The sequence below is a fragment of the Cyphomyrmex costatus genome, unplaced genomic scaffold (genome assembly GCF_001594065.2).
Source record: "Cyphomyrmex costatus isolate MS0001 unplaced genomic scaffold, Ccosl1.0 scaffold474, whole genome shotgun sequence".
Classification (NCBI taxonomy): Eukaryota; Metazoa; Arthropoda; class Insecta; order Hymenoptera; family Formicidae; genus Cyphomyrmex; species Cyphomyrmex costatus.
The window spans coordinates 625,231-640,173 of NW_017279009.1; the positions used below are offsets into that span (position 1 = coordinate 625,231).

The 14,943-nt window shown below is 42.0% G+C and overlaps 1 protein-coding gene across 1 annotated transcript in view; it reads left to right on the top strand.

The window, feature by feature from the left end:
* LOC108777934 (LIM/homeobox protein Lhx9) overlaps window positions 1-14,943 on the top strand; it is a 69,090-nt gene that overhangs the window by 37,488 nt on the left and 16,659 nt on the right. Inside the window, exons 2-3 of the mRNA XM_018544941.1 lie at window positions 1,316-1,866; window positions 5,755-5,963. Coding sequence (XP_018400443.1) covers window positions 1,474-1,866; window positions 5,755-5,963 — 602 coding nt within the window. The 5' untranslated portion in view covers window positions 1,316-1,473. The remainder of the gene's footprint in view (window positions 1-1,315; window positions 1,867-5,754; window positions 5,964-14,943) is intronic.

The window sequence follows — 14,943 nt, forward strand, 5'->3', positions numbered from 1 at the left end:
ATCCACGATTACTTCGATTTATGATTGAATCACCGATGCGATAATTTGCGATAGTTGAAATCTAGAACTTCGCGAACGGAGCGCCGTGCGACACGCGTGCGGCACCTAAGTAACCGCATTAAGAAGAAGCCGACACGCAGAAACGCGGAGCGGGCGAGTCCGTAAGGGCATTAATGCGCCGGAGATTTATGTGGTAACGGCGAGGATGAAATTCCATCGCGGTAGGTGCTCGTATAAGTGGCACGCTGCTCGCTGGCGGAGGCGCGAGAGTTATGGTTGCCCATACTGATATCCACTATAAACTCCCCCGTCGTCCGCCCTCCTCCGCGCATCCTCCTACGCTCTCTCTACCACGGCATACTTAATTAAATACGTATTAAGAGCCTGAGTGTGTTCCGATGTACCGATGTGCGCCTGCATCGTGGAATAATATATGCCTCAGCGCGCGCGCGCTAATTACTTTCTCCCACCGAGGTCGCACCGACAGTTTTACTTTCCCCGCGTACAGTGGAATCGCATTTATCGAAACGAAGCGCACCCTTTCGCATAACAAAGAAATTTTTAATGCTACATACGCTTACCTCGCTTTATGAGATTGTCGGACCGACGAATTTACTATCGATCGCCGTTATACAAGAAGATAATTACTTCTCCATTATTCATTAATTATTATGCGTTATACGCGTACGTCATTAAGTGTTATAGAGAAAACCGTTATGGGAGCTAACGTTCAGCTTCTTACGAAGAATATTCCCGTAAGATATCATCCGCTTTTGAGGCCGATCAAATAAAGACCGCTTGTTGCGCCCCAAAGGGCAAGTAGACAGAAGTTTGGAATGGAAGGTCGGTCGACACCCGCTGAGCTAAGGACGAACAATTACTGTTAATTAAGATGGGCGTGTCGCGCGGGTCACACTTGCCAATCTCAGAGCTTTTGACAAAGAATAGGTCAGAATGTTTCATGAATTCTAATGTACTCTCGAATAGTTGAAATTTTCTTGCATTTGATTATTTTTATTTTATCTTATAAATAAAGCAGGATATTTTAAATATATAGTAACAAGGATAGGTAAAGTGTGTGCGAGGAAGAAGGCATCGAATTACCACTGCTCTATAATATTATGAATGTGTCATGTATATAATACGTGTAAGACATCCTTCATTTTTAGCAATTAAGAGACTCTACTGTTAAAATGTTACAAAAAAAGATCAAGAGGAAAGATAAAATCGATATGCTGGACTAACTTTTAGTATCAAACAACGATATATTTATGTCAGACATTTACTCAATTATACTTTTATTTAATTTTTGCAGATTTCACCGAAGTACCGGAAGAAACGAGCCGGTACCGAGACGCAATAGAGCGCCGCATAGCCGCTCCTCACTTCTTCGTTTCACCGTTGGAAACTGTCGGTGGGCTCCCTGAGCCCACCCTCTCATCGGTCAAACTGGCGAGCGCGTTAACCGCTGGCATGAACCCCCACCATCCGGGCCACTCCGCAGCCTACCCCCACCATCCCTCGCTCTCGAGCAGTCCGCATCATCCAGGGCCTGGCGGGCCGCATCACGCGTATGGGACCGGTGGAGGTGGCGGAGGTGGCGGCGGCGGCGGCGGTGGCGGCGGCACTACGACTACCCCCGACTTACCCAGCCCGCACTCACCCCAACATACTGGTGGTGCCGGCGATCCCGCCACCCCTTATGGTGCCCTACAACCTGGACAGGGTATGGGTAGCAACGGACATCATCATAGCGGTGGCGGCATGATGCCAGATCATCCGCATCACCCTGGACACCTCCATCCCCATATGCCGGGGCATCCCGCGTACCCGCCGGTTAATCACAATAATAACTGCACGCTCAAGGTGAGTATCGATTTTATGTAATAATTTATGTTTTCGGAGCGTTGCTTTAAATATACAAGTGCTTCATTTAATATTTTTATACGTGTGTAAATTACACTCGATCGGAAATTCAATCTCTTGTGCGACGAAGTGAAGCGATACAGGTGGTTCCAAAGACGAAGAGTGGTGAAAAATTCCAAGGCCCTCCGACTTCGTCATAAAGGACGCGGGAACGGTATAACATAGGGTCACAGGGTACAATTCGACAGTATTATCCGTCTGTCCGACCCTCACTTACCCCACCATTGACAAACGTAACAATATAGGCATTTATGATGGAGAAATATAATTGAATAGGGGCGGAGGGGCCCGCGCGGCGGTTCCCTCTTGCAGTTTTCTGCTCGACGCTTTACCTGCCCCTTTCCCTTTCTTCTCTTCCCTGCCCTTGCATCACACAACGTTCTGCCTTTTTCAGAGTATATTGCTTCTCCAACTTTCATTCTGTATTCACCTTTCTATGTTGACTGTACCCTGTCTTCCGGTTTCCAGCGCCCAAAGACGCACATACATCTGTTGCTCTACTTTGTGAACTGTTTTTCGGCGATTGCTACTTTTTTTTTTTCTCAACTACGTACCGGTTGAAATTCTTTAACGGGACTATTTTCTAAATAACTCGTCTGATGGCTTTCCTCTGCTATTGGTATAAATTACTATAAACGTATGTAACATTCAAAATTATAGTTTAAACGACGCGACGTCTCTCTTTTTGAAAAAATGTAATTAGAATTTTATTTTGTTAACTGTGACTGGAAGAATGACACCATATTGACTCGGATGACAGTAACAAAAGTTACATATTTCAGAATTGTTTTACATAATTTTCTTGTAGATCTAGAATTAGATGAATCGTTATCAAATATTAATATTGTCCGTTTTGGAAATCAAGATAAACATTTTTTTGTCTACGCGTCTGAAAATTCTGACACCGTATACTGTTAAATAAAATTCGTATTTTTTCTCATGATTTAAACATCAAGCGATTCTTAACTCTAACTATCGGTTATTTGGATTCTTGAATGGCATACCGTTGTATTCATGCATTCTTCGAATTTTTTGGATCTTCTTTCTGTCGTTCATTCTTATACTTTCTCAGTCTCAGTTCTCCCTTAGATTCCACTCGCATACTGTCACCGTCTCACTTCGACTTGTCCTTATTCTCTCATGTCGCTTCTTAGCTTTCTTTCTCTATTGGATCTCCTCTATTCGTTATTCCTTCTCTTTTCTTTCTCTTCACTTCTATCGTTCTCCTTATTTTTTCTTTCGAGTCCTTCTATGTTTTTCGTATTTTCGTCTTTATCTCCTTTATGTCTTTCCATGATCTTGGACTCCTTTCTGTGTCTCTCTTTCCCTATCCTTTTGTTTTGCATCTTTTTTACCATTTCTGAGCTTTGATTTTTTATCTCTTTCTGTACTTTTTTCTCCTACTTTGTTTTCATATTACATCTCCTCTTTTTCTGCTGTCTTATTTTTTTACTTTCTTTGCCATTATATTCCATAAACGTATACGTAATGTATCTGAAAATTTGCCACAACTTTCGCTTTACACAACATTGTAAGACTCACGGCACTTAAGAAGCCTGTCCCAGAATATATTCCTCTCTCACCTCTGCCTGTCTTTGTCCCTCTCTGTTTCTCTCTCCCTCTTTTTCTTTCTCCCCTCTCTCTATCGTTCTCTTCTCTCAACCGATACTATGGAAAAGACCCCTTCCCCTTTCTCTCCCCTTCCCAGTCATCGGGTCTCTCTCTGTCCTGCACACGAATGGGTCCTCCGTTCACCTCCCCTCTCAGTCCGTTCTGTTTCCCTTCCTCTCGCCTCGTTGATCTCTCATTCTGTCCTTATCCTGCCTTCTCTTTCAGCGTCGGTTGGATCTTTTCTAGACTCGCCTTTTTATATTCTCCCTACCCTGAGACCAAGGTATCTGAACCCGCGCAGGCCCGCAAGGCATTCGGGGGGCCCGCAGCACCAGCCAGTTGGGTCCCGTCCGTGCGTCGCTTCGCTTCGCTTCGTTTCGTTTCGTTTCTTCTTTCATTTCCTTTCTATATACGTCCATGCACCGCATTGCGCGAGGATACGCGTCGCTGAAAGTGACGAGCTTCCCGAAGATTTCGCTTATAGTCGGTCCTTAGGCGCTTCGTTCTGATTTCCGGAGTACTGTGAAATTCGACGGGGGAATCGAGGACCTCCGGATCCTTGAAATCCCGCAAATCGCGGTGGGGGAAAGTGAGTGTATCGCAACGGGAACTTGTTCGAGGTCGAGTGATATCATTGGCCGAGTGAATCCGGAGTGCGGCCTGAGATCGGTTTTTCGTCGTTGTTCTTTTTTTTTTTCCTCTCTTTTCTTTCGCTCCGTTTCTTTTCCTACCTCGTGCTCCACACGGAGAGAGACACACAGTGAAGTGCGTCATGGAGGTCCAATACGCGTATCAATACATTACGCCGCGGATGAATAAGTGGTTCTCCAGCAACATCAAGACGGAAGTAAGATTACGCGCGCAGTTGGAAATTCCTTTTTTCTCTTCCTTTTTTACGCGCGGGAAAAATATTTTTTGGAAATTACGCCCGTCGACGCAACAGCAATTAACGCATTCGCTCTCGTAGTCTGTGACGCAAGTCGAATGGGTATTGCTGTGCGTAGCGTACCGTGTCCGACTATTCGCATAACTGCACGGGCAGACGTTGTTATTTGAAAGTCATCCTACACCACGGGATTACTATGTTGATAGATATTAAATATGCGAATGTAACAAATACAAGCACATACGTTAAGTATGTGTATATGTAACGTATAATTCTTGTACTTTAACATAGAAATCTATAGCTACAACGAGAGAAAAAAATGATTGCAATTGTCATAATTTAACTATAATTTATAGTCATTTTTGGTAGCAATTTTATATATATATTTTTTTTTTTTCAGGTAGAGTTATAAATAGAATTATTATTATTAATTGTAGCAATAACTACAAAAGTAGAGTTTCTAACCATAATTATTATACATATTTTACCATGCAATTATGGTCACAAATATTTTTCTCTCAGTTTACGAAGTCTGCAGCTGCAACAACAGCGCATCTGGCATGTATTGAAATCGACACTTGTTTTTAATCACCGAATTGTTTCTTTTCTTTTCATGTGTATGTTTCTATAAATAACACAGATAAAACCGTTAATTTTACATTTCTTCAAATATTTTTATTACTTCATATACGAAAATACATATACGTATCATTTTTTATCTTTTTAAATAAATACGTAATTATCGATTAAGAAGAACTTTTGTCAAATACAAGACCAGCGCTGTTTTGTTGAATTAATGATAAACTGAAGTATTTTTAACAACAATACAGCATTGAGCAATGTTGTACAAAGTGAAATTAGCGAGTAAGTTGTAGGCCCCGCTAGCAAGAGTTACGTTCGCCTACGTGTGTTTGCATAATCACGAGTAAGCATTCATAATAAGCGCGCACTTAAGACGCCGTAATGATTTAGTGTTCGTTAATGACTTTCTGTTTCGCATTAATTACCACGATGCTTGAATTTCTACTTATAATGGGCTAGAAACGATTTCTAAGTCCTGTATGGCAACTCGTCTTCGCGTCCTCTTAAAAAATTATGTCCGCCATCGTTTTCCAGAGCTCGAACTTCGTAACCAACCATCTCTCTCTTGCTATTTCGAGAAAATAGTAGTAGTACTAACAAAGTTAACTTAATATAAATTAATTAAACTACGCAGAGTATATCCTTAACTAGATACAAATTAATGCAAATTATAGTCTGTTATTTATGAATGTGAGGTAGTATATATTATACACTCAAGGAGTGACAAAAATGAAAACTTAATGTTACAGCAAGAAGGTATCCCTAGCGGGTCAACGAGCCTTCGGCAATGCGCCGCCTGCGGTGTACAAATAGTGGATAGATGGCTGTTGCTAGCGATGGACCGCTACTGGCACATTGGCTGTCTCAAGTGCACATATTGCAACGTAGTATTGGGAGAGATCGGCCAGTCCTGCTACACCAAAAGTGGCATGATCCTCTGCAAGACCGACTACAGACGGTGAGTCGTGTTGTTAATTTCTCTTGAACCGAGCGTATATCAAATCCATCGATCAACGGGAAAATATACTCCGAGAGAGTTAGAAAAAAAAAAAGGAAAGGAGAATGAAAAAGTTCTCTTATTTTTTTTTTTTTTCGGTTAACGTGGAAAACGTCCTCAGACGGTACCGCGTTCTTCTTCTTCGCATATTGCCGCTTATCGAAAAGTTGATAGCGGTGACTCATGAATAAATTAGAAATTATCGCTTCCATTAAATTAGGTACTCAGTCGCACAACGTGGGACACCGGATAGTCCGGCTTTACCGGCGCAGGCGCGACTCCGCGTGGCCCCGACAGAGAATCGGCGCCGTCTAATTTCTTGAAACTAATAACAACGCCCGACGCTTCGTTATTAATAATAAATACTGTTATTGTGCGCGGCCATTATGGCTAATTTATCGTGGTACTTGCCGCGCGTTCGTTTATACCGTGCCGGGATTCCTGGGAGCCAATATCGTGTAATCAACATTCCTCTCGTGCAAAATAGCCGTGGAACTAGGAAGTTGCCGTTTTACGTCATAATCATATTTGCCTTCTTTTTTTCCTAATAGTTACAATTATTCGCTATATTGTCGAAACAAATGTCGTACAGTATGTGGACACCGCTACGATATCTAAATATATCTAGAAATCTAGGGCTTCTCGTGTGATTTAGAAATATAGAATTAAAATTAGAAGAAAAATCGAAATATAAGAAAGATCTATACGAGGATCAGAAATAAATCTGGAAAATACAAAGTTGTACGGATACATGGACAAGACAAATAGTGATAAAATACAATAGGAAGAACACATTAATTGCCTTTTGATTAATTGCCTTTTTGCGAGACGTCTTTATCTGAACAAAAAAAAAATGAAACAATATTTATATGTCTTTATAATTATTTCCAAGTGTTATCTCGCCCATTATATGATATTGCCGCAATGTTATACTCGATAAACACAGCACAGAGATCTCTTGATCGTTTATCGATGAATGACTCGAGACTTGGGAATTGCCGCACTGTGATGAATATGCACCTAATCGGCGTGGCCGTTCCAAATTTAGATGATTCGAGGTCAGAGCGCAATTTAATGAGAAACAGACGCTGAACTTAGTTAGTCCCACCGAAATAGATCGGCACAACCTGGCCCGGCCGCGTACGTACCGGAGGTAATGGAACTGTCAGTCCTTTTTTTACTCAACCAACCGGTTATATCCGCACGAGGAGTGACATTTCTTGTATTTCACGCTGCAGTTTAAGCGCTTTCGGCCGTTCGTGTTTCTACGTTTCATCATAATACCACCGCTAAAATATTATTATGCAACATGGAGATGCGAAAGGCAAGGGGGAGACATTAATAGATACGGATAGATATTTTTATTATCGGTATGTTAGCGTTGATATTTCAATTTCGTCGGTCCTAGCTGTCCTTATCGCGCGATTGCTATTACTCAACCGTGGTGCACGTACGTCCTAATCTGTTAGCATAGTCGAACGATTTAGTCCGGCCTAGTATCAATATTTGACTACGAGACGTCCCCATCCTCGGGATGGGTCTAACATCGTCCATCCCGGTGCCCATCGACTTGCTTTCGTCGAAAAATGAAACGTGATAAACTATTTGAGAGTGTTAGTCCCTTAAAACTAATTTCAAAGAAGAAAAGATATTATTAGGAAGAAGTATGAATTATAAGAAGATAAAGCAGTTGAAAAGAATCTAATGAATCAGAGTGTTTCTCAAAATTTTGAAAAATTTGAATTTTTGTTTTTTACATATTCCGATAGTGTGATTCTTTAAAAATATTTTCCTGTTTGTTTTTTTATTTATTTATTTTTTGAGAAATTCACAAAATTGAGCTTAGGAGAACCAACAAAATAAAAGAGGACGATTGAAATACGAGGGACCCCCGTCGGTGTCCTTTGTATTTCTAGTGTTCTTTGTGAAGCTATGCTCAACCCTAAAGAGGGGAACGGTTAACAAAGTACGATACATAGTGTGGTTTTGCCATTAGTATAGTTCGAAAGACTTTTAAATTCTTAAGCATAAATTTTTCTTTTAAATCTTCAAGCACGATTTGTTCATTTTTCCACGATAACTCAAAACGGTGTAGATATCGACTTCACAAAGATTATTTTTTAGATTCGTTTAATAGCAAATAACGTGAATCTTTCAACATTTTTTAATTTTGATCACCATTGTTCTTAACTTGATAGTTTTTTTTCTATTCAGAAGTTCAGATTGACACTATAAAGAAAGGTTCTCGTAAACAAAATAACTCCAAAAAATTGAAAAATTCTAACTCGTTCATTCGGAATCGTGGTAAAAACACATCAGTGCGTAAATGGCGCAGTTACTTTTAATTACCTATACATTTCCCTCAAATATTCATAGTTTTTGAACTTTTGCATCTGATTTTGTTTATAAAGAAATCTTAAAACATACTCAAAGGAACATTTATGTATGGTTATTCGTACATAAACAACATTTGTAATTTATCCAATTTTCGGTCATTGAAACTCTGTAATCCTCTTAAGAATATATACATCGAAAATTAAACAACAGCAGATATATTTCTTCACTTTTTCATATTTTCCGAGCTCTAAAAACCACATTTAACAGACGAATCCAAATCGATGCACTTGTGGGATTATATCATCAAAAGTTTATCAGACTCAGCGTATGACTGTCGCTTAGGGCAACAATAGCACATTCTTACGGAGAACACTCGGTGCATCATACATATCACGCTAAGCGCTTTATATCCTGCGCAGCTTTACAATCAAACTACTGTCGGAATTGAAACCAACCGGTTGTCTCGAAACACCATCGGGTGTCTCCTGCGCGGCAGCAGCGTCTGCTGCAACCGCCTCGTCGAAAAGAGAACGACGGATATATCCGCGCGGGCCGAGCGGATAGACAGATGGATGGAGAGGATAGCGAGCGCGGTGCGACTCGGAAAGATAGCGGGGAGGTTGGAGAGACGAGAGAGAAGGGATGGCGGTTCGTTTCTTTTGGATTCAAGGAATGTTTCAATCAGTTTGATTGAAGGGCTGAGCCACGGCAAGAGGGTAAACTCGATTTACAGCCGTGTAGGAGGGATGGCGCGGTGGACGGAACGAAAGGAGAGAGGGAGGGAGAGAGAGAGAAAGAGAGAGCGAGAAGGGGGTGCAGAGGGGTGGACGGTGGGTGCCACAATCACCGAGATGCGTCCAATCACCCCCAGCCCCCGACGCCATCGGGTTTCGGGCGTACGGATGAGGGGCTGAAGGGATCGAGGAAAAGGGGAACGAGAGAGAGAGAGAGAGAGAGAGAATGTGTGTGTGCGGCCAATCATCGCTCGGCTTTCCGCTGGAGCGACATCGTCGTGATGCTGGTTTGTCCTAGATGTGCAATCAGACGGCTTCCAGTCCTCTAGCTTGCTCCGATGGCTCCTTCTCCCTCCATCTTTCTGGCCGAATACCAAATTCCAGCAATTTGGTAGGTAGGTACTTTGTTGAATCAACATGATTGGGCTTGACGGAGACCGGCGACGCGCCATGCCGCGGCGTAGCGCCGCGACGAGCGACGAGCGACGGCGACGAGTCGAGAACGAGCTGAGAGACGAATAGACTGGATTCATGCACCCTTTCTAGAACGAACGTTTCCTTGATCTTAAGATTGTCCACTTTTGCTTTCGATTCGATTGCTAATTTTATCTGATTCTATAATGTGTGTTAACGTGATAAAAAGATCAATAATTGCAGATTGATGTATTCATCGTTACTCTCTCTAGATGGATTATAATCTATACAAACATACATACATATATATACGGTGATTACACACACGTATATATACATTAGATCCTTTGAATCTAGAAAGAAATACAAGTACAGCTTTAAAGTGACGAAAGAAAATAACAGAGTGACGAAACTGTGATAAAACATGGATTTCATCCACATCGATAATAATGGCAATATAACGTTGGAGCGACAAGAGTAATAGTATATAGCGATAATAGTAACAACGACGATAACAGAGAAAGAGAACCGCCGATCGCGTTCGCGCGGAAGAGAACACGGCGTATTTTCTGCGCTCGATTCAGCCCGCATCGCGTCGAGGGAGGCACGTACGTAGACGGTAGGTCGCCGGAGGTGCTGAGGGAAACGAAGAAGAGGGCGGGAACGGGGCACGGAGGGGTGGCACCGGGCGATAAGGGGTTCATTAGAGGCAGTTTATTACTGCCTTTGAAGTCTCTCGCGTGTTGCCGTTAAGTCGCTCGATATCTCGTAATATCTCGCTCTAATCTCGCGAGGAGAAGTTAATTGCTACCTTCACCCCCCGCCACCTTCTCACCTCCGTCCGACCTACGCGCCCCCATCGCGCTCGCCGCACCACTTCCCGCCGCCCCCGCCCCCGCCGGCGCGGCGGTTCCCTCGCACATGTCGCCTTTACAATTAGACGCTTAATTCGGGCCACACCACCGGGCTGAAATTTTCACTACCCCACCTGTCCGACCCTCTGCCACCCCTTTCGTCCACCCACTTCGACCGCGGCTCGAGTCGGGAATTTCCTGCCCTTGGTCAGCAGCCGCCGCCGTGTCGCTCCTCGAACTTGGTAATTTCTGAGTTCGATGACCGTTCGATGAACGGTCGCCCTATAGTACTTCAAAAGTGCGTGACTCCGTAAATCGTAAGATGAATAGACAGCGCGATAAAGTGCTTTGAGAATTATTGTATCTTTCGAAATCAATATCATAAAAGTTTCTAACAACTTATAGCGTCGTCTAACACATGGCATCTAGTCATTAGAGAGAGCCACTTTACTAATTTTATTTATGCATTTTGATTAAGGGAGATAAATCTATTTTTGGTCAAAGCGAGTTTTAAATATTTCAGAGTGAATTTATTGTATTTACATATCCAATTCTTTAGTGTATTGTATACATTTGAGTATTCGTATTTCATATATACGTATATTTACAAGACTCCTTGGAGAGATCAGATAATATCGTGGATTCGAGTGGTGCGTTAATGTGAGTCTGAATCGCGTGCCAGCGTGCCTTTTGTAGGACGTACTAAAGCTCGCACGTATAAATACACATGGGTACGAGGGTGCGCGTATAGCCGTGGCACCGATTCGTAATTATTGTAATTTTCACCAGTAGGAAAGTTTTCTACGTCGATGATGTCGTCGAGAATAGTTTTCATGGCCGAGGTGTGCGTTAAACGAGTGGACGGCGAGATTGGCGTCGTGACGACGATTATGTAGTAACATTCAAAGCGATTAATTTGTAAGTTATCGTCGACTGAGATTATGATAACATAAGACGGACTTGAACGTGGCCATCCTTATTTTCAATTATTACGTTTTAACGACTGAAATGTGTTTCAACAATTCGCATTTATTTCTTCCTGCGATCGATTTATTATTATTCAGGGCCAATAATTTTGATGACTACGATCTTTGAAATTATTTTCGATAAAGACCCTCCAATAAGAATCCGAACACGAGTCGCAATATTGTATCCAGAATAATAATTTTTTGACAAAAAAGAAAAGGACGTCTATTATCTATTTCTCTCTCTCTCTCTTTTAGAAATTGTTAAAACAGAACGGATCAGTCCAAAGTGGCTTTTTCATGTCTAGACTCTCAGAGAGATTCTAGTTTTCGAGAAAAGCGCAGGCTTGTGGCCGTAGAAACGGTGTGCAAGCGTAAAGTATCAGCCGGAATCCCACATTAAGATTGTACACAAACAAACGAAGATATTTGAGCGACAGTTTAATCGAAGCATAATTCGGCCATTAAATCAATACCGTTCGTTACAATCCCGACAAGATTACGCGAGAAGAGAAGGGCGGGAGGGGTGAAGGGAGCAGATAGACGTGAGGGTGGGGGGAGGGGAGGAGAGGAGGAGGAGGGAGAGGGGGCGAATAGCCGCGGCAAATAGAGAGGAATTAATCCGTTCAACTTGACAGCGATTTCACGGGGGAAATTAAGAGAATACCGCAGAAGGTGGTTACGCTGCTGGCGGTGGCAGCGCGTACGCGCGCGATGGTAGAGGCTGATTCATGAAATGTTTGCGCGATTTCGCGATATTCGCGTCGGACTCCGCAGCAAACCGAGTAATGATATTTGAACAAGCCCTTGTGTGATCTGACGATGTTCCCCCGGCTGGATAGATGGATGGATTTGAAGAGAAGGACCCCCGGCCAATCAGAGGGCTTCGATCGACTGGACACGATCGTGGCGCTTTCTGGCTCGATTGTTATGCAACCAGCCTAATCTATGATGATAATCATCAGTTGATCAAATTCGATAATTAGACCGATGTAACAAGTTTCCTCATATTTCTAGTTAAATTACGAATTTAATTAGACTGACGATTAAGAAATCGCGAGAAACAGGATGTAGAATGCAATTAAGTTTGTACGTGAGATAGAGTTGGAACTTGCCAATGAATTGGTAATCGAGAGAAAGCTCGTGCTGGACAATACCGTAACGCTAAGAATATATCTGTAAATTAAGTTCAATTTCTTTGAATAGGACTTCACTTTGATGACACAATGGAAAAGAGGAGCCATTATACGCCATTCTCCGTATAAAATGTACTACGATATTTACGTAATTTATGGATATAAGACTCTCGCCCTTAAACTCTCCTTACTTCTGTATTACTGCATAAATCTAAAAAAAAAAAAAGTTATGTTTACTGTAGCATAAAATCGCGGACTTATAACGAGAATCGCATTATTCGTGCGTCAACCGTACGTGCAAATGAAGACATCCGCGTAAACTGCGTCGTTCGTAATTAAATACAACAACCTAAGTGCAGCGTACGAGCTTGAGCAAACGCGGTAGATTTGCTCGGAATCCGGCGGAACGCTTTGGTCTCCCTTTGAGAGAACATTTTATGCACGTCGTCTCGACAAAAAAGAGGAAGATGTCCGTCACATTTATCATTGCCGAGATATTAGGTGGCATTTATGCCGGCCGTGCGTTGACAAGCCGCTTTTGAGGTTAATAATAGCCATCGTGCGGCGGTTAAACGCGTTTTTAATATTTCCAATGATCGCTCTATACTCGAGAGAAATAGAACTCCACTTGCGCGAAGCGTGAGAGATCTGAAATTCAGAGATGTGATTATTACACGAGTCAATCAATAATCCCATCGCGGAAAACTTGAGCATTAGGTAGATATTACGGATTAATTTCATGCTTTAAATGCGCAAAGGGAGCTTCTCTCTCTCTCTCTCTCTCTCTCTCTCTCTCTCTCTCTCTCTCTCTCTCTCTCTCTCTTTGCTTTGTTAATTTATTATTAATTCCTATTTTTCGAACACAAATTATTTCCTTTGTGGGTTCGATCGCTCAACAAATCGAGCGTGCTCATGAAAAAGGACCTAATCGCCAAAGTAAAGCCTGCATTACGTTCGCGGGTAGGTTTATCTGCGATCGAAATACACGCAGAGGAGGGCGAGCCTTTTCCACCCACTGAATAATAAATAGCACGATCGTCGTGCTTCGAAACGTATTTGTCCCGACGTCGTCCTGGTGTCCTTTGACAAAACCGCTCGATAATGTCGATACTCATATTCCGTAACTAATCCCGAAACAGGGAATCAACAAAAAATGTGCGAGAGACAAACAAAAATGTAGGAAATTTTCACACAAACGTCAAGATATCAGAATATGATAGATATTCACGAGATTAAACAATAAATTTTATAACATTTTATTATAGGCGTCGAGGGACCTATGCTAACAATCGAAAGAATCAATAGCCACCGTAATACCGGAAACGTTTCGGTAAATACTGTACACAGCGGTTTGTCATATCACGTATTCGAGATGACTGTGGCGTTAACGAAAAATGGCATGAATGCATTCAGTGCGCAAGATATGAAAGTACGAGTGCACGCACGCGTTCGCGTATCTACGGTAGCGCAATCATTTTTCATTTGTCGCACACATGCTAATTACAGCACGACGCCCGTAGGTTTTTCGGAACGAGAATTTATTGAGGCTGGCCGATGGCGTCCGCCTGGCCGGGCCTATTTCGCGATGTTATCAGCGTGGAAAAAAGCGGATCTAATTGATACACGCGAATAAAATGGAATGGGCAGACCGATGAATGACTGCGGTTGAGAAATATTTGCAATAATTTTTTTCAAGGTTAGGAAAATACATTTTCCAAGTTATTCCTGTATATTAATTAAAACTTAAATTTTTTTCTATATACGATAAAAATATTTTCATATGATAAAAACAGTATGTCGACGTCACAGTCATTCAGTCTTCTCTCTCTCTCTCTCTCTCTCTCTTCCTCTTTTTAATTCTATAGAATCATAGTATCATGGTCAATGTAGAATCTGATTATATTCAAATGAATTAAGTGTTATACAAACAATAAAACTTCTGATTAAACGATAAAAAGTACTTTGTGAGAGAAAGAGAGAGAGAGAACTATGAGAGTAAACGCGGTAAGAAATGCACAACAATTAAAACATTGTTAAACAGATTTAATAGAAAAAACCAACTACGTGAGAAACTTATCGCGTAGTTGGATGTTCAAAAATTTCGATTAAATTCACTATGGATTTTATTTCAATAAAATTATAAAGTATTATAAATACAATAAATGCTCGCGCGTGTAGTTGTTATCGAGAAACATCGATCAGTTATTCCTCGGTATATCCGCCGTTGTCAAAGGCCCACGACAATATTCCGGGCGATTCATTAGGCGCAAACGAAGGATCAGCATGAATTTGCACATATTCGCGCATTAATGAAACTGTTCCGGGCGGGACGTTGGAAGGAAAATAACGAAAGCGACAAATAGAGAGAGAAAGAAAAAAAAAAGAGAGCACGCGCCAATCGCGTCGCGTCGCGTCGCGTGGATTAAGTGCGCGAGAGCGTTAATTCGCGCAGGCGGTTTTTTCGCAAATTGCAGTTAGATGTCCGCGTTACTTTTACACGC